Source organism: Bombus terrestris, chromosome 3, assembly GCF_910591885.1.
Source record: "Bombus terrestris chromosome 3, iyBomTerr1.2, whole genome shotgun sequence".
Classification (NCBI taxonomy): Eukaryota; Metazoa; Arthropoda; class Insecta; order Hymenoptera; family Apidae; genus Bombus; species Bombus terrestris.
The window spans coordinates 6,602,805-6,622,918 of NC_063271.1; the positions used below are offsets into that span (position 1 = coordinate 6,602,805).

The window sequence follows — 20,114 nt, forward strand, 5'->3', positions numbered from 1 at the left end:
GACTCACTTCGGTCTCGCTGTGATACATTCGAACCTATCCTGGAATCTAAATTAAACTTGCCACTGTATATAAAAGAAAATAAACATTTCCATATTTTACTATTATTGACTGGTTTATTTTATAAAAATTTTTATTCCTCTCAACAATGACGAAAAGTGAGCGAAGTAAAAGTTTCCTTTTAAAAGGATATAGTTACATCGCAGTAACAAACGACGTAAGTACCAAAATTAGCAAATACAATGTATATTTTGTTAAAAATCTTCACTTCCCTCGCTTACGTTATTCGTTCTATTTTAACTTCTCAGTTACCATAGATGTACCATAAACACATAACAGTAGAAAATATTTATTTGTAAAAAATTCTTATTTCCAAGCAAAGGACCAATAGCAACAGGCACGAACTGACATATCTCAAATACATTAGCACACTATGCGTGAGAAACGTTAATCGACCGTGATTCGTCCATGACGAAAACATATCTTTGATCTAGGATACCGGTTTAGGGTTCGTTACGCACATTTCCTTCGGTGAGATGAGATTTTCGATTTCGTCAATTAAATCGTACGTCTCTAACGATAAATCACTCTGAACATGCTCATCGTTCTAAAAAATACATTCCAACTATCGTTCCAAATATCAAGAAAATTAACTTGGTTAATTATAGGAGTTACAAAATAGAATTTTGTATATAATATGTTAAGAAATAGTAGAATATCCTGTTAAAAGAACTTTAATTGACCTATTAACTGATAAGGACGATTCGATTTATTTTCTTAGAAATCATATTTTTAATTACGTTCTTGCACTTGTATATATTATCCTTGCTTAACTGATTTGCTAACCTTAAAATCCACCTAACTAACATTAACCTACAAAATTTTCTATTCTCTACCCAAAGGAGATTTTAACTAAGAAATGACTCAGATTAAAAAACTGCGAACTTTTATTTTACCATCGAATCAAAAAGCAACACCAACAGCGATCAATCACGTTTACCGTCAAGAAACGGCGAGGAACAAAAAAAGGCGACGTAAACAAGACAGACACGTAGAACCATCGAAGGCATCTACGAACGATACGCAATCATCGTTTTTGCGACCTCGTAGGAATTAGCTGCAAAATGTCGGCAAGAAAAACGATTTAGGCCTGGCGTGTCCCTACGTAACACGATACATGCCTCGAAAGCTGTCACATCGAAGGACAACGGTATACCCGATTGCGAGACATGTACACAAGAGAAACATCGAGGGAAACGATGCAAACCGGCAAACACTCAGCCCAGAATCCTCTTATCCAAACAAAGCAACCGGAGTTGTACACGACGTGTGTACGACGCGACGTGTATACGACGTTAAGCGGTCGAGTGTGTGTGTTGCGGTAATAGTGCGAACTATATCCCGAATTGTGTCTCTCTTTTCTATCTCTATTCGCGTCTCTCGAGGTTGCACACGCCAACGCATCAGGGAAACGGAGAGAAGCAGCGATGCACAGCTGGCTCCGAACGACGCTCGTCGTTTTCTTCGCGAATCTACACTTACATGACTATACGTATATACATATGAGCATTTAACATACACACCTGGTCGGGCCGACTCAAGGTCAGGTCACTAGGCCGCGGACGCACACACAGTGGTTGCTTATCTCCCCAAAACTGTAACGGCAGTGGCGATAATCCACTCGATGACAGTCGTCATAACCTCTGCTCTCGTTCTTCTTTCATCGATGAATGTATCTTCTACCTGTTCGCATTTGGCCTCGGAGAAACAGCCCAGCCACAACAACAACGACCAAAGATCACGAGAGAACGACTCGCCCTTGCACACGACGGATCAGCACGAACATGCGACGACGCAACGAGAACAACGTTGACACGTCTCGACCGCGTTTCACCGAGAGCACCGACACCAACCAAGTCGAAGGACAAGAACCGTGCTGTGCACCTGTGTGTACGTGTGTCAAAACGAGTCGCGTTTTCCTCGAGCGGAGTAGTGACAAGAATCGACCTGACCTCTTCGAGCCTCACCGAAGAACTGGCGGGCTCGTGCGCTCGCACGCACCCGTCATCCCCTCCACGGTTACGCGACACCTATCTGCTCCACCGTAAACCCTCGCTACTTCTTCCCCTACTTTACCTCCCCTCCATCGCACCAGACGCCATCCAGCTACCCCTATACTCTTCCCGCGATTCGTGTACACGAATCGCGGGAGCGCGGAAAATTTAAAGACCAGACTTAATTATAACTCGAACTTGGACAGAAGTCCAGTCTCTCGAGTCGGTTCGTCCGCGTTCCGTGTTCATCGCTTTCCATTTTCTTCTGTCGCGATCAACGCTTCTATGCAACCTAATCGACAGGCATTCATCGGCTAACATCGGTAAACTGTTTGCCATTTTATAAATATACCATCGTATCTAGACGTTTTAGTCGATTTTTAATAACTAAATGAGAATCTAAAAATGTAGAAGTATCCTGAGAATTCATATAATATACGAAACCATAGAAATTTCTAAGTATTCGTTATAATATTTAATGGATGAAATAAATCATTATTTACGTATATCCCTATTTCTTTGCTTATATTCACAAAAACATGAAATTGCATAAAGACAAATTGCAATTGCAAGATACGCGAATATTGATGAAATATATAAAGTAATGACCGAAATACAATTATAGATTAAATCATTTATTTAAAAACTTACTAAAGTTAAAATTAGATGTAATTCGTTTTGTTTTATACTGATGTTAAAATAGCAAAAACTAAGCAAATATTGAGATACTTGATACGAGTTCCCATTTCGAGTCGTTCATGTGATACGTTTATTACGTTTGAGAGCGTAAGAGCACAGAAAATTGAAAGATGTGGCTTAATTGTATCGTTTGATTCTCGCTAGTTTATTCGTTCTGTTCATCGTTTTTCTTATTTACTGACTCCTTGAAACCAGAATAGATTCTTTCGTGACGGTACAATGCATTTGATCGCGTTACACGTAGATTGGAATGTGGAACTTTAAATTAACCCGTGAATGCACAATTTATACGGTCAATTTCACGATATATATATATTCATATATATATATTCCTGATTCTCCAGCGACTACTCTGAGTCATTGATGATATGATTAACTCATCGCGCACAATCGTAGAATAATTGCTTACCACACAACACCTGCGATCTTTACATATTCAAATTTGAATCTATGCGTCGACGGTTTGATAAATAAATCATGAGAGGATGAGTGATGGGGAATCTTAAAATATAAGTACAAATTGTACATTTATTACTGATATAAATCCATTTCGTTCGATAAAAGGAAATACGAATTAAAAATTTCGGAGCGTTGAGAAAGAACATTCAAAAAGCGCTTTATTTTTACGGTATAAGATATATTTTCCGGAATGATCAACTGATCTTTTTCGATTGTGCAGTGCAATCATGTGTTTCCACATTTGTTATGTAGATACGGTAGTGCTTGGTTTGGTATGCATTCCTACAATGTTCGTACATGTATACGTGCGGACCCAGATTCCCCGCAGCATACGTGATTATTATCAAATAGGACGTGAAATGCATGTGGCTTCGAGGAAAAAGGAGATTTGATCTGTGCATTCAATTAGTAATTGATTTACGGTTCGTTTCGATAGATCAGCCAAGAATAATCTTGAAAACTAGAAAATTTTCATCTACGTATATAACTTTATATTTTAACAACATTTCTGAACATTATGATTGTGTGTTATAAAAATACAGAATTTTTTACCAGTAAAAGTAGAAAAATAATATTTTTCTGGTGTTGCTGTTCAGGAGAATAAGTCGTGTAAATGATAATATTCTAATAAAGTATAACCATTTTATTTTTTTTTTTTTTTTATATCTTGTGTTTTTAATCGCGCTCTTGAATCGAATCGCTTGGTTGAGAATGTATTACATACATACATAAAATTCAGATGAATTTAAAGCGGGATACAATGAAATGAATTCTTTTCTGTATCGAATCCTCCAAGTAAGAACGTACGTTTTATGCAAAACTACGCATAATATTTCGATTAAATTAAAATACGTCATATCCCAGTAAGTTCCATTCAGTTTTGCAACTATTCATTGAATGTATCACGTTTGCACTCTGAGGTAATTGACTTCCTGTGCACGCGATCTTTTTCATTAATAGACAATGTTTGTAATTACGTATTATTCATTCTCTTTCATCCTTTGTGCAACACGTACGAAAAGAATTGTAACTATCGCTTTCAAACATCATTTTTCTCATAATTTTGTTTTCTTGTAAGCAAAATATAATTCATCGTTCATATTAATAATAATATCATTCATAAACATTAAAGTTAATGTCTAAAGCAAAGTATATACATATTTTATTCGTTATAGATAAAGATGTACCAAAAATTCATAATTTGGACAAGAAGATGTAATCTATGAATTTATAAAAATCTTCAATTCCCTAAAATCCTAAGAATCTTTAACATCTACAAAAGATAGAAAATGTATAGATCTTCGCATTGAACGGGTATATCAGAACGTGTTCTTACAAATTTCATGAATTTTAAACATTCCCCTGTTGTTTTCAACGACCAAGGGAAATTAGAAATCAGAACTCAATGATGGTTTGAGGGCCGTGACAGACATCAGAGATACTAGAACGATTTCGAGTAACGCGAGATTACGTGGCGCTGCTACTTTCGCTGCTGGCGCCTTATTTGCCTAGGTGCGTTTAGGTGAAACAGATATACATATAGAGTACAATATACAGCACAACATAGAAGGTAGCCGCGACTTCATTCCTCACGGCCCGGCGCGCTGCGAATCGATAAACGGCGACCATCACGCAACACATAAACCCATCCTCGCTAACCACCCCGACCTCTACGACCGGCTGCACCATTCCCCGGATCGTACGGCATCTGTACGCTACACATCGTGTTATCATTAAAGTAGACAGAGCTTTCGGTACATCGACACTTTCAATAATGACGTAACGTCTTCTCTCCATCCTTTTCATTCATTTACTGATCTCGTTTCTCTTTCATATCTTTTCGCATCTTCCTTCTTTCCGTACTCTAATTTTCAATTCTAAACCGATGGAATCGATGAATTTTAGGATAATAGAGATCTTTAATTGCGATAAATATCGATTTTGGTACATCTAACTTGAACCATGATATAGCACTTCCACTCTTCTTCTTACCCTACATTCACTCACTAATCTCGTTTCTTCGCACTCGTATGCATTCGATTGGATGCTTCACCCATCTTTTTAGGCGTTCTTTTTCTTTTTACGTGTGTCGATAACCATAGAATCAGCCTGAAAACAAGAAGATTATGTATCTTTGTGCGATTTCGATGACTTTTTTTAATAGAGATTTGAGAACAACTTGTGAAGTACTTACATTATAAAACAATCATTCCAAAATTCTTTAAGCTAAAAGAAATTATTTGTGTCATACATTGCTCTCTAGCGGAAAAGAATGAACTTAAAAATTTGGAAGAACAGGTATACAAAACGGGGAGAACGTGACAGATTTACTAAAGAGGAAAGCAAGTATCTGAGTATCCGGAAACGAGGTTATTCTAGATCGTATGCAATAGCGGCGAATGCGAATCATTATCATTTGCATTCATAATATGTAGTTGCAAGGTACTTAAACATAATCGCTACTTTCAGTAATATACAATGCATACGCGTGTATCTTATTAGGAATATAATAGATAAAACATAGATAAAAACGATTATCCACTATATGTAAATCTTAAATTGATAGAATGTGCAAAACATACTCTTTAACCTTAATTTTGTTACAATATACAAGCTCAAAAGTGTACATTGAAAGTATACAATTATATAAAATCTGTAAAACAAATAATTCCGCGTACTTCTCTGTTCTATTAGATTTATCTGTTTATTTACTTTATAATGTGGGAGTGTATAATGTACATACCTATACTTACACACATTATACACATGTGAAACATAACGCTAAACACATACCTGCATACGTGGTTCAAATCCGATCGTGTAACGTCTTCACGATGTACCTTCATCATTATTTAATGAACAAATTATATTTGTAATCCATATATATTTAATCTTTTTGAATTATTTTCAAATGAAATAAATGATAAATTAAATACAAGCGCAATCCATTATATTAAAAAACTGGGAAAAATACTTTATCATGTTGAAAAAGATACACTTTTACGAAAGAAGATCGAATAGCATTCTGTAACGAGCAAAAATCGTCGAAAGTTTGGCGCGAAAATGAAGTGCGCATGTAAGAAAAGTGGCGGACTAGGTGGAGCTAGCAGCGCAGTGAAAACAGAAACCCAAACCGGTCATGGAGGCTAGTTAACGACTGTGCGCCGCGCTTGTGAATAGTAATTTCACCAGAATATTGTGATATTTACACGGACGACAGAAAATCGACAGAAATATCGCCGGTTTAGACGAAAATGGGTGCATACCTGTCAGAACCGATTACGAAAAAAGTATCGAGCGACGAAGCAGGCAAGAATGTCGCATTCGGCGCGAGTTCCATGCAAGGCTGGCGAATTAGTCAAGAGGTAAGCTAAAACCCTCGAGCGGCCAGTGCACCGTTACCCAGTTTCGTTTCGGTCAGAGAACGGTTTGCCGGTTCACCGTTTCACCAGAGTATTACGACATTCATCCTGATCTATCGCAAACGTAATCCATCTATGTGTCGAAGCGCGAAATTCAGTCTATTCGATTCGAGAACGACAAATACTGCGTTGATAGTAACAAGAGTGCTTCGGCGTTTCGCTTGTGAACAAAACAGTACTGTTGCAAAATTAAGAATATTCATTGTCATGGTTCGAAGCCACTTCCGAAATGAAAGTTTTCACAGCCTATGAACGCTTCACGTGTTTCAGATTAATCTAATTAACCTGTTATTGTTTTTAATATAAATATCAATAACAGTACAATGCTATCATCTGTTTTAGAATTTAGAAATAGATAAATAATATCATTGTTAAACTCACTGTGCCCAGAATAATATTTGTTATCCATGTTAGAATAACTTTCTAGTAGTAACCTTATTTATTAATTAAAATATTAATTTTATATGTACATATGATAACTCACATGAATCTTTTTAAAAAATTTCCAATCGATATATATATAAAATATACATTTGGATAAAAAATATAATTATTTCTTTATAGGATGCACATAACTGTTGCATAGATTTTGATGAAAATGTTTCATTATTTGCTGTATATGATGGTCATGGTGGTCATGAGGTAGCAACATACTGTGCAAGTAATTTACCAGATTTTATTAAACAAACTGATGCGTACAAGAAAGGAGACATTAGGCAAGCTTTACTTGATGCCTTTCTGGGCTTTGATGCCACACTTGAAAAACCTGAAGTAGTTAGTATCCTTAAAGAACTTGCAGGGACATCTACCTCAGATAAGAAAAAAGATGAGTTGAATGAATCTGGTGCGTTTCTTTTTGTATTCAAACTATATTTTCATATAAATTACATTTTCATAAGTTAAGCCAATAATTATTATATTTCATAATTATTAGTTTGTTCCACCTATTTCTTTGTACAAAAATATGTTTAATAAAGTTGTCTTCATACATTACATTGCACATAGATGAAGAAGAAAATGTTAATAATCTATGTATGGAGGCAACAATGCCATTGGAAGAAGTAATGGCAAAATATCAATCAGAATTGAATCCTAATGTAAAAAATCTAAAAAACGAAAAATGCAGTAAAAGAGTATGTTCTGCGAGCCCTTATTTACGTGGCCGAAGAGGTAAAGAAAAAGCAAGCTCTTCATCATCCGGCGCTGGATGTTCATCATCTTCGTCATCTTGGAATACAAATGAAACCGACGTGAGTAGTTCCAGCCAACCATGTGGGTCGACTTTATCTAATATAACGAAGAGAAATGAATCTGAATGTCCTGGAAACAATGAAGCTGAACAAGTTCTTGATTCAACTACAAGTAATGGAAATGCACATGTCTCTGCACCAGTAGGATCAACAGCAGATGTGGAGGCAACAAAAAGTGCAGATATGCCTGATAGCTCTGAAGATGTAAACAAAAAAGTTACAAGTCCTGATAAAATTACATGTACAGAAGAATTAAATGCAAATGAAGTAGAATTAAATGGTGCAGAATCAAAACGAATTGAAGATGCTGATAGCAGTAAGGGTGGGGGTGATAATGTATCAAGCAGTTCATGTACTCCAGTAGAGAATGGAGATGCAGGACAGCAAGAACGTATAACTAGTACTGGTAGAAGAAGAATTCAACCTATCACTTTATATCATACTCTTTTAAAGAAAGACAATGAAGATTCTGAGGATGATGATGACGATGAAAATGATGAAACATTTGATGGTGTCCCAGAAAGGTAAACAACTTAAATGGGTAAACATAATATAATATAAAATTATCCATATATTTTTTCCATTACACTCCTATTATACAGTTTTAGCGACGAAGATGATATAGAAGATATTGACGAAGATGAAAGCGAGGAAGATGAAGATGAAGACGAAGACGAAGATGAGGATGGAGATGCTAATATCGATGAGGACGATGACGATGATAGTGAAAGTCTTATGATGGATACAGAAGAGGTATGATGACTTTTTTATAAAATATATCCCACTATTTGCGCTATGATATACATATAATTATGTTAAAATAAACATGAATTATTAATTTATACAGCCAGGTTATGATAGTGGATGCACAGCAGTAGTTGCAGTTTTAAAAGGGAATGAATTATATGTAGCAAATGCTGGAGATTCCCGTTGTGTATTATGCAGAGATGGTCAGGCTATAGAGCTTAGTCTAGATCACAAACCTGAAGATGAACCAGAAATGGAACGTATAGTAAAAGCTGGTGGCAAAGTGACAGCTGATGGTAGAGTAAATGGTGGCCTTAATTTATCAAGGGCACTTGGGGACCATGCTTATAAACAAAATGTAAACTTACCACCACAAGAGCAAATGATCTCTGCACTTCCTGATGTGAGGCATATCACAATTGAACCAGAAAAAGATGAGTTTATGGTGCTTGCGTGTGATGGTATCTGGAATTTTATGTCGAGTCAAGATGTTGTACAATTTATTCGTACTCGTTTGACACAAAATTACGAAAAATTATCAAAAATATGTGAAGAGGTACAAAATATACTTGATCACTTCTTTTCTTATCATCGTTCAAAATGTATATTATTTATTAATAAAAATGTTTCATTGTAGTTATTTGACCACTGTCTAGCACCTGATACTTGTGGAGATGGTACAGGATGCGACAATATGACTGCTGTAATAGTGCGATTTAAGTCGTCGACTGATGCTGCAACGAATAGCACTGTTGCTGAAGTATGTACTGCTAAAAGATCGCTATCGCCACCTATACCTACAGAAGAAAATAATGATTGTATTGTGCAAGAAGATACGATGAATTCTTGTAAACGTCTTAAGACCGAAGCAACTATGTGAGAAATGTGTTAAATGCTATGAACTGTTACAATCTCTGGAAACAGATGAGTGAATGTGAATTTATGTAAAATTATGTAATTCTATAAAACTGTGAATTTTGAGCAGATACTCAATGGTGATCGATACCAGTTACTTCAAATATCATGTAAAGTATATTAGTACTGGCTATTGGTGGCAGACTGATCAATTGGAGCATATGAGGATGATACTTTACTGCTAATATTTCGACGCTTTAGTGCTTAATCTGATACGAATAGACAGTGTTCTTTTTCATTTAAATTAAAAACAATTGATTTTCAAAATGTTTCACTACATCTGTTATTACTGGACAGTGTACTATACGGTCTAAAATTTGATAATGTCATGTACAAAATATATGAGACAGTTATATAAACATAATTCTGTACAATTAACAAAATAATAAATATTTCACTTTATAAGTACTTTCTATGGTAATGATAAGGTAGATGATAAGTATAAATAAAATCACTCTAAAATCATTTACTAAGTCAAAGCCTTGTAAGATTTTACAAATAATATAAGGTATCATAATGATTAGATTAACAATAAATTTCTCAAGTTAAAAATTTTTTTAATGACTCAATATTTTGTGTATCTTAACTATTTTATATCCTTATTGATCAGAATTCAATTATACATCATCTCATTTGCTCCATTAACATGAAATACAGAATATACTCTTTGAGTTTTTAGATAACATCCATAGTAGATATGTAATTGTACATATTTATAAATTTAGACTATAGGATTTATATTTGTAATTTAACGTGATACCATTTCTTATTTTTACGAAATAAAGTTTATTTTTGAATCCCTGGGTATAGTGGTTGAATGGATGGGTGTGCGAGTAGTCTTAAAATGTGTAAACTGTATTGCATAATAACGCTAAGTGCGTAATACGCATTGCTAATTTGTGATCTTGTACTAAAAATATTGTTAAAAGAATAATAGTTATGTTATGGAATACTATCTACTTAAACTGTTTAACATATTTTTTAAATATCTGACAGTGTCATACATTCTGTAAGTTTATGACAACATGAAAATAATGTTTCTAAAAAAAACAATAAAATTATAGATTAAATTTAAACATACAAACATTTTAAAAATTAATAAGATATGTATCGGAAACAAACTAATTTATCATAAGAAATATGTAAAAAGTGAGGATGAAAAAAATATTTAAATTATTTATATCTTTTTAAGAAATACATACTTTATTTTAATGCCAATTATTGTATCTACATTATGTGCTTACAAGCGTTTTTCATCTTATATGACTAATTAAATTCTTTTTCTGTGTAGTTACAATACATAAGTAAGAAACATTTTTAACAACTAAACTTTAAAATAGAAACCCAACTTCATAAATCTTTTTTTATCTTACAACCATGGTTTCATTATATCACTATTTCACCATAACGTGAACATACAATGCGGACAACGATTGTCTATTCACAAAACATACAAAATTTATATTCGATAAAATAATATAGATGTTAGATAAATAATTAATATAAATTGATCACCTGCGATGTCTTTAAGATTGCTTCAAGTTTTGTATTGTTATTCATCTTTTGCAACTGCTCACATATAATTGCGGCTATTAATAGGCAGTAATTATATAACAGCATTGTTTACAATTATAACGAAAAAGCAATCATAATTTTTACGGAAAACAAATAATACCATTATCAAAATGATTAGTAGTATATGAATATTAGAGACAGTATGTAGAATGATTCAGAACTGATGTGCCTTTCTGATTCAGGGGTTGGGAACCTTCAGAATATGTGTGTATATCTGATGCCGTCTTATTAAGAAGGGTTTAAACCTCGATACCGTCTTAACTGCAAACTTCGTCATGAACTTATGTATAAATATCTTGTTTCATAATATATGTCACTCTAATTATGTTTAATAGTTTTTATTTATTCTCCTTATTTTGATCAACTTTTGACGTAAAAAAGTACAGACATACGTTCATAATGTACATAATTGAATTAAGTGTATCAATTCTAATTACAAATTCAACTCTTTAATTCACCGTTAATTGTTCAATAGTTTCTAACTGTTCCATTTCGATCTTTTTTAGGGAATCGTATTGTATACGAAGTCTCTCAAGTTCCATAGATTTTTCAATAATCTGTGCCTGTAATTTAATATATAAATGTTGTTTCTAAATTGCTTAATAAATTAAAACTTATTAAATATACATTTACATTCGCCAACTTCATAAATTTTATATAGTCATATATAAAGTTAACGTTTATTTTATTTTAAAACTTGATTATTTTCAATAAATAATTGTTATACAATAAACTATTTTAATTTTTAAATGACCTGAATTTGTTGTTTTTGAGCATCCCTTTCTTTTGCAACAGAACGGAGTAAATTCCGAGTTCCAATAGTTTTCATCTTCTCTTTTTCCACCTCATTTGCCAACTGATCTATTATTTGTATAAATTCATCGGAATTCATTTGAAATTCGGTAATTTCTGAGGAATAAAGAACAGTATCGAGTCAAAAAAGAGAACATATGTATAAAATAAATATTTAAAAAATCATATTAGAAATTGTTTCGTGGTACAATTATAGGTGCAAAAGATGTATTTTATATAAAAATTTAGAACATATTATTCTAAATATATGTATCATACATACAATTCATTTATTTTTAGTATTATATATTATTAAATTTAAACATAAGTTACTATAATTATATTCAGTAAGATAAGCTTTGAAAACGAATTGTTTATATAGTGATAGATACGTATTTATATGATAAATGATAATAATAAAAAAATAAACAACTTCTATGTGTATATATAATTTTTTAATTTATTAGCTAGTGATATACATCAAATTTCAAATCATTATAGTAGCGGTGCTTTTAAAATACTGATCAGAAGCAACCGAAGGCGGCAATACAGATGGCAGTAATTACTATAGGGAAACATGTAGTACAAGCATTTGTTTTGCACAGAGAGTATACTTAACAATTGCTGGATGTACAAAAAATAAGAAATAACGCGGTAAGTTAACTGAAAAACCTTGTAAAAAATCTTGTTTGTTTAAATCGTATATGTCAAAAGTGTACGCGTATACACATTACTTTGCATGAATTGTGATAATTCCGATAAAACTCACTCGAAACAAAATTTTGACATTCTTCTTTAAGCTTATTCGTCTGATTTGCAACTTCTGGTTCTAATACACGAATTTTACTTAAATCATCAATATAAATTCCATACTTTGCTAAAGGGTCAGCCATTTTCTTAAATAAACAAACGATCGACTCTTAGGTAGCTGCGCCTGCGCGTATCCAGAACTAGTCTTCGTTTCTTCGTACTAGTCACTCGCCAAAATGGGAATACGATAGGGTATATTTTTTGCCGAGTCGTAAGACACGAAAGAGTAGTGAATCGTGTTTTATTTAATAAGATTTTAATATATAAGATGAGACTAATAAATGCCACATAAAACATCTTTGTGCTGGTTACCGTTTATCGATGCGTTGACACTCAAGAGACGCAACGCTTTGTTCTTTCTCTGTTATATATTTTACATCTAATATTTAAAAATCGATATATTTCTTCATCAATTTATTTATTAACGTTGATACTTGGCGATTTGATATATTATCATTATCATCCGTTATGTCCGGAAATCACAAAGCAGGAATTAAATATCCTTCGGAATATGTTAAGCTCAATATCGGCGGTTCTCTACATTACACTACTTTAGGGACACTCCAAAAACATGACACTATGTTACGTGCTATGTTCAGTGGCCGCATGGAAATTCTTACAGATCCCGAAGGTGACATTTTACAATTTTGTTAAAATTTAATATGATAATGAATTATACTTTGCACGTTTTATTCTTTTGCAATATCAATTGAAATTCCACGACTTAATAAAAATTCATATTTGAAATCTTCTAATATGGAATCATATTTTCATTTATAAAAATCTCATTTAATACCTTTTTTTAAAGGAATGCAATCATTGTCTTTCATTTACTTAAAACCTATAAATATAATTTACAGGCTGGATATTAATAGACAGGTGCGGGAAACATTTTGGAACAATCTTGAATTTTTTAAGGGACGGTTCAGTTCCATTACCAGAAAGCACTAAAGAAATGGCAGAATTACTTGCAGAAGCAAAATATTATTGCATTAGCGAATTAGCTAAATCTTGTGAACAAGCGCTTCTTCGAAAGGAGAGAGAAGTAGAACCTATTTGTAGAATTCCACTTATTACTTCTCAAAAGGAAGAACAATTATTAATTAGCAGTACTACTAAACCAGTAGTAAAGTTGCTTGTTAATAGGCACAATAACAAATATTCATATACAAGGTGATAATACCTGCTTCCTAGAAATTGCAGTATGCAATGAAACAAAGAATGAATAAATATAAAAAGCCTTGTCTTTACAGTACATCAGACGACAATCTCTTAAAAAACATAGAATTATTCGACAAAATGTCCCTTAGATTTGGTCGTAGAGTACTATTTATTAAAGATGTAATTGGCTCCAGTGAAATTTGCTGTTGGACATTTTATGGTCATGGTCGCAAAATTGCAGAAGTTTGTTGCCACTCAATTGTCTATACAACTGACAAAAAACACACAAAGGTAATCTCAAATGTATATGTAACAGATTTAATTGTATATATCCTATGTGATTATGAATATAATATGTAATATGATATGTAATGTAAAGTAACATGCCAGACTTCAATGTAGAAAAAACAATAAATATTTAATTTATAATACATAGGTTGAGTTTCCAGAGGCCAGAATTTATGAAGAAACATTAAATATTTTGTTATATGAACATCGAAATGGTCCTGACCAAGAATTAATGCAAGCAACGTCATCGCGCGGTGCAGTTAGTGGTGCACCACCTTGTACGTCAGATGAAGAAGAGGGTGAGCGTTCAGGCTTGGCTCGCCTTCGCTCCAACAAACAAAACACCAACTGACCCAACCTTACCTCTTTTACCCCTCCTAATCCAGCGACCCTTAACGTCGTTCGAGTCCTCGCTCTTAAAACGCGAGCCAATTCGAAGTAAGATGTGTGAAAACGGAAACTAAGCAAAATTTTATATATACATGCATACATATATAGACATCTACGCATGTACACTTATATATGTATGTATACATATATACAAGTACAAAATTGAACGATCAATATGGTTAGACTTGATTATTAGTTGTACCACTAAGTTTACAGTCTTACACTTTCTTATGATCGATATTTATACATCCTGATTATTTCACATATCTGGGATCATTTATAGAACAGAATGACAAATTCGTCTTAGATTTATTTATACATTTATTATATCTTAAGATGTAGAAATATGTGAAAATGTGATATGAATACGTTTTCGTATTTCTTATTTTCAGATCATAAATTTTTAAAAGAACATAAATACGAGTACTGTTTATGTGCCAAATATTCATGTTAGAAGTGAAACAAGAATAAGTCGAAGTTGCCATTCTGTGATCAATGGAATTATTTACTCTTATACTCTATAACAACTTTTAAGCAGTTATTTAGAGTACTAAATTATATAATAAAGTTGCACAACATAGGATTGCATTGTTACCTGTTATAAGTATTATTATTACTATATAATTATATTATTACTATTATGGTTATTACAATTATATTATGATGATGATGATGATTATTATTATTATCATAGCTATAAACTCGACATGTTTATATTTTTTTTACAGAACAAAATTCTATGTGTCAATAATTTAATAAAATAAAAGATGTGCTTATATGTACTTGCATTTTTCAACTTAAGTTCTACTAAACTGCTTAAAGGATGGTGCGGAGTGAACACTGCCAGTAAAATAATTTTGATGGAGTATATAAATTAGCCTGGTGCAATTTAAAAATGAATTCAAATTATAATTGGTTCTTCGACCTTAAAGTTACAAATGTTGGTCCTTTATTATGAACAAGACAAAGACTTTTATAAGCACGTAAGCTTTGTGTTAATTTTTATATATCATTCCAAAATGTGGTACGTTTTTCTCATATTAATGCTTTTACTTTGCTTACACGCTTCCACTTATAAAAACAAATGTATTATGATTCAATGAATACTGCAAATTAATATCACATATTCTTTTTAACATGGTGCAAACTCCTATATTTAATGAAGGGACCATATGTATTCCTATCTCGTACCTACAGTTATTTTGCTGTAGGAAAGTATATGAAAATCATTCATTAGTTCTTGAATTATTAAATTCTTGAATCGAAATCTCATTTTATTCTCCCGAATACAAGACGATATATCTAATATATTACAATAATATAAATATAACAAAATTTTACAACAAAAAACAGTTTAAGTTCCTATAATTTTATGTAAGAAAAATACCGGTATTATAGCTAGCGAATGTGGTTCATATTTCGTATTTATTATAAATCTCTATAGTTAATAAAATTATGTAACATGTAAATTAAGGTAAATGCAATATATATTATATTAATCAAAACATTATTGCTGCTTGAATTTTTCAACCTCACAGTAGAGCACATTTAATGGCCTCCTTTGGCAGGTAAAAGAGACACGAGCTATAACATTTCTTCAAATTACATATTCTCATATATAAAATGAATAGAATTAGTTATTCTTAAAAATAAATTAAAAACTGTACTGATTATTTATCTTTTCTTTCAGGAAACTAGTACGTCCCATCAAAATACATAGGGTAGCCATGGTCCGCTTATTAAATCAGCGAAATTCTTAATTTAGCCACATTGTACAAACCAGCACCGTTTATTATTTAAAATATATAAAAAGTTTTGTGTGTGTCTTGTATCCGGGTGAATTGATTACCTATTAAAATTTTCAACATACATAAGCATATACATAGTTCTGTAATTCAATTTACTTAGAATTTAAAAATTCATCTAAATACCGCTCAAACAAGAAAATTCTTTCTTATTTGCACTCTTTGTCTAGGGTTCACATTTACTTATACTTTTAAATTTACATATTGAGAATGTATACACAATTTCACAGATGACTTTGCAAACTTGCCAAAATGTATTAACGGTAAAATATTAAATAGTAACATCATAAAAGGAACAATATTAAATTCTATCTACTAGATGTATAAATACCCCTAGTATAAGTACATGCACATGTAAATACTATTATTGTTACAAAAGACTAGAAATGATATTATATTTGATAATACTTTATGAAAAATAGATTAAACTATAACTTTTTTATAGGTTTAAGTTTATATGACATTAAGCATAATAATATTCATGTTTCAATAAATTATTCGTGCATCCTCCTATATATATATACACATTCTAGATACATTAACTATGGAATAGTTCTTCGCACATACCATTGAATGCCACAAAATTTCATTACGAAATTAGTGCCAAATCGAAGTATGTTATTATATGACGATATATGTATTTTGTTTAAATGAAAATTACACTTTTATTAGATGTACTTGAAAAGATTTTTGTAGGCCAACTGTATGTGAATAAATAAAAATATGTTAGTCATAGAAAAGATAATAATATTTAACATTATGTTAATGGAATGCTATACATGTGAAAATCAGGATTTTTAATAAAATTAATATTATTGTATAAATGTAATAAATATATACATTAAAATCATCTTTTGGTCAATGATATTTAATTATTATAAATTGTATTTATTTTACTATTTTTATCATACCATGAATACTATTTTAGTATATAGACTGGCTCAACTAAACAGGATTAACTAAATATCCGCCTTATTTACCGTTATAACATCTTAGGACAAAGTTAGGACAAAGTGACGGTGGAAATAATTTCTTCTTGTAATCATTTCTTTTATGTGATTTCAAGATTATCAGTTTTGGTAAAATTGATTGTCATATATATTTTTCGATCTACTTGTAGATCTAAAAAAAAGAACTTCAATAACCATACCGTTCCCATCATTTAATTTTAAGATATTTGGGAGTAAAGTGTGTGACAAATTAAAAAATCGAATTTTTCCGCTAGGCAAAATTTGTTAACTTTTGAGGGCTTAAATGAAAGTTTAGAACGTAAGGAATTAATTAAAATTAGTTTTATCTAATTGTTCTTCCTAGTTTCTTAATTATGTTATAACAAAAAACAAATTTTCTCTCTGTTATGTTACAAGCAAGTTTAAAAAATCATCCGATTAACCAAGAAACACTATAACCACCTAGCAGTGAAATGATGGAACTAATCTCTTTATTATAAAATTAAAAAATGAAATTTCTTGGTTTATGAGGCGAATTCTTGAACTATTCAGGAATTAAATCAACGCTTTAACCTTCCAGAAATCCTTTCTGTGTAATATTATTCTGATTTCTTATATAATTAATTATATGCAATTAGTGCAAAGTATCCTATTTTAGATATGGTGGCACCATCTGACTCGGCGAAGCAGTAGTACTAATAAGAAGCATAATTTTTACTAAATAGATGGCACCACTACATCTAAAATACGGCGCCACAGTTTTGTTTCATATTGTTTGTTGACACGTTGAGAAGTACAGGTTTATAACAAAATGGGTAAAACGAAAGATGTAAGTTCGGATGAAGAAAGGACTTTAGGTACGACTTTCGATGTGTTAAAAAATTAACATTTAGTTTACGTTGAGATGGAAATATTTATTATATTTTTCGTTTTATAACTTTCATCATTCATTTTTAGGCTAAGTATATTAAAGATTTAATATCATCATTAAAGGATTTCAATGACGCTTTACAAGAATCTGCTTCGTGAAAAATTTAATACTTTTTATATGCATTTATGTTTACTTGTAATGATCTTTCAATATTTATCTTATATATTGTTTTTCTTTTAGAAACTAGTGAAGTATCTCCACAAAAGAGACATAAAAAGCATAAACATAAAAAGCACAAAAAAAGGAAAGTTACTCACAATGATAATGATGGCTTTAATGATGTTGCTACAGAAACAGAAAAAAAGAAGACGTTTCGAGTTAAAATAAAAAAAGATGATGAAAAAGGGTAAGTAAAATAAAAAGGAGCAATAGATTAGATATTATGTCATTTTATAAATAATGGAGATATATTTATTTTAATATTTTTTGTAGTTTAGAAAAACCTCGTGAGAAAATACAAAAAACATCTAATCTTAGCATCGCAGGTGCAAGCACTGTGCTATCACCAAAGACTGCAACAAAGAAAAAGGTTCCAAAAAGTAGTAAAGGTAAAGATAGTGGCACTAGTAGCGAAGAAGAACGATGGCTTGATGCAATTGAATCTGGAAAACTTGAAGAAGTAAGTAATTGTAATTAGTGTTTATAATATTGATGTCTTTATAAATAGGTTTTATTTATTATAGATTAAATATATGTTTTATTCTAGGTGGATGATGAGCTAAAAAAGATTAAACCAAAGGATCCAAAATTAATGACAGCACGTCAAAGAGCTATGTTTGAAAGAAAGACTGATACAGAACCAAATCCAGCTGTTGAACAACTTATGTCTTTACCAACTGGATACAAAGAAAAGGTTATGACAGCTGAAGCTATACAGAAAGCTGCTCTTAAATCCTTGAAAAGGAAACAACTTGCTGATGAGAAAAGAGAAAAAGATAAAGTATGAAATAACAATCAAAAATAAATATAATTACTATTAAATAGTATAATGGATTCTATATAAATAGTATTTAATATTATACTTTTATTCCCATAGAAAAAGACAATGGAAAGATTACTGAAAAAGCAAGAATCTAAGGCTTCTAAAATTATTGGTAAAGGAAAACCTTGTAGAAGGCAAGTTCCCTTGGTTACATACCGTTTAACACTTGAAGGAAGTTCAATATCTTTACCTCCTGGAGAAGATTTTCCATTACAGCCTACAGAGGAGTAAGTCAAAATGATAGATAGTTTAAGAAATTTAATTGAAATGTTTATAAAATCAAATTATTATATTATTTTGTTGTATTTTTCTTTTTCAGAAAGGAACCACCCATACGAGCTCTTTGTGGTGTAAATCAGTGTAAAAAGCCCAAAAAATATTCATGCTCAAAAACGGGTGTACCATTATGCAGTTTAGAATGTTACAAAATTAATTTAGCTCTATCTGTATAATTAGTTAATATTTGAACTTGTCTGTGTTAGTGTATATACATCACACTACATTTTTTAATATACATCATTATTGAACAGTTTTACAAAGAAGATAAATATAAATAGTGTAAAATACGAAATATATATTATATTTAAAAGAAATTAGATTTTTACAAGATGAGATTACAAGATCATTTACAAGATTAGATTTTACTTTTTTTAGATTTTAGACTACAATTGTTAATATTACGACTAATTTGTAAATATTTTGTACATATCATTATGTAACTTTCATTGTAGTATTTCGAATATGAGTATTTAGAAAATGAGTTTATGTACATAATTGGAATATATAAAGCAGAGAAAAAAATATATGTAATAAATATTTATTACCTGCTTTTGAAAACAGGTAACGATATATTCATTAAGTTACCATCAAAATTTGTTAGTAATAT

General features: G+C 31.5%; 5 protein-coding genes across 8 annotated transcripts in view; 3 read left to right on the forward strand and 2 right to left on the reverse strand.

The window, feature by feature from the left end:
• LOC100645554 (heparan sulfate glucosamine 3-O-sulfotransferase 5) overlaps positions 1-2,081 on the reverse strand; it is a 155,891-nt gene extending 153,810 nt beyond the window's left edge. For both annotated transcript variants that reach the window (XM_003394102.4, XM_012320521.3), the window contains exon 1: positions 1,582-2,081. The gene's annotated coding sequence lies outside the window, so the exon portion shown is untranslated. The remainder of the gene's footprint in view (positions 1-1,581) is intronic.
• A 4,235-nt stretch (positions 2,082-6,316) lies between these two features.
• LOC100645185 (probable protein phosphatase CG10417) lies at positions 6,317-11,444 on the forward strand. The gene is made up of 6 exons (XM_012320518.3): positions 6,317-6,575; positions 7,197-7,476; positions 7,638-8,406; positions 8,485-8,635; positions 8,730-9,185; positions 9,267-11,444. Exons 1-6 carry the CDS (start codon positions 6,465-6,467, stop codon positions 9,507-9,509), a joined length of 2,010 nt encoding a protein of 669 aa, XP_012175908.1. The 5' UTR covers positions 6,317-6,464; the 3' UTR covers positions 9,510-11,444.
• Positions 11,442-12,814, reverse strand: LOC100645436 (intraflagellar transport protein 20 homolog). The gene is made up of 3 exons (XM_012320516.3): positions 12,681-12,814; positions 11,874-12,028; positions 11,442-11,682 (listed from the first exon to the last, which is right to left on the reverse strand). Exons 1-3 carry the CDS (start codon positions 12,802-12,804, stop codon positions 11,569-11,571), a joined length of 393 nt encoding a protein of 130 aa, XP_012175906.1. The 5' UTR covers positions 12,805-12,814; the 3' UTR covers positions 11,442-11,568.
• Positions 12,815-13,189: 375 nt separating this feature from the next.
• Positions 13,190-17,215, forward strand: LOC100645313 (BTB/POZ domain-containing adapter for CUL3-mediated RhoA degradation protein 3). Of its 2 annotated transcripts, XM_003394100.4 has the most exons (5): positions 13,190-13,352; positions 13,582-13,894; positions 13,975-14,173; positions 14,319-14,469; positions 16,251-17,215. In XM_003394100.4, exons 1-5 carry the CDS (start codon positions 13,190-13,192, stop codon positions 16,256-16,258), a joined length of 834 nt encoding a protein of 277 aa, XP_003394148.1. In that variant the 3' UTR covers positions 16,259-17,215. The 2 variants fall into 2 exon arrangements, with proteins under 2 accessions (XP_003394148.1, XP_012175907.1); XM_012320517.3 differs by having other exon boundaries at positions 14,319-17,215.
• Positions 17,216-18,029: 814 nt separating this feature from the next.
• Positions 18,030-20,031, forward strand: LOC100645072 (INO80 complex subunit B). 2 transcript variants are annotated; one of them, XM_003394098.4, is made up of 6 exons: positions 18,030-18,172; positions 18,427-18,592; positions 18,679-18,865; positions 18,953-19,186; positions 19,283-19,455; positions 19,548-20,031. In XM_003394098.4, the coding sequence occupies exons 1-6, from the start codon at positions 18,127-18,129 to the stop codon at positions 19,678-19,680; spliced, it is 939 nt and encodes a 312-aa protein (XP_003394146.1). In that variant the 5' UTR covers positions 18,030-18,126; the 3' UTR covers positions 19,681-20,031. The 2 variants fall into 2 exon arrangements, with proteins under 2 accessions (XP_003394146.1, XP_048270564.1); XM_048414607.1 differs by having other exon boundaries at positions 18,724-18,865.
• Positions 20,032-20,114: the final 83 nt, after the last annotated feature.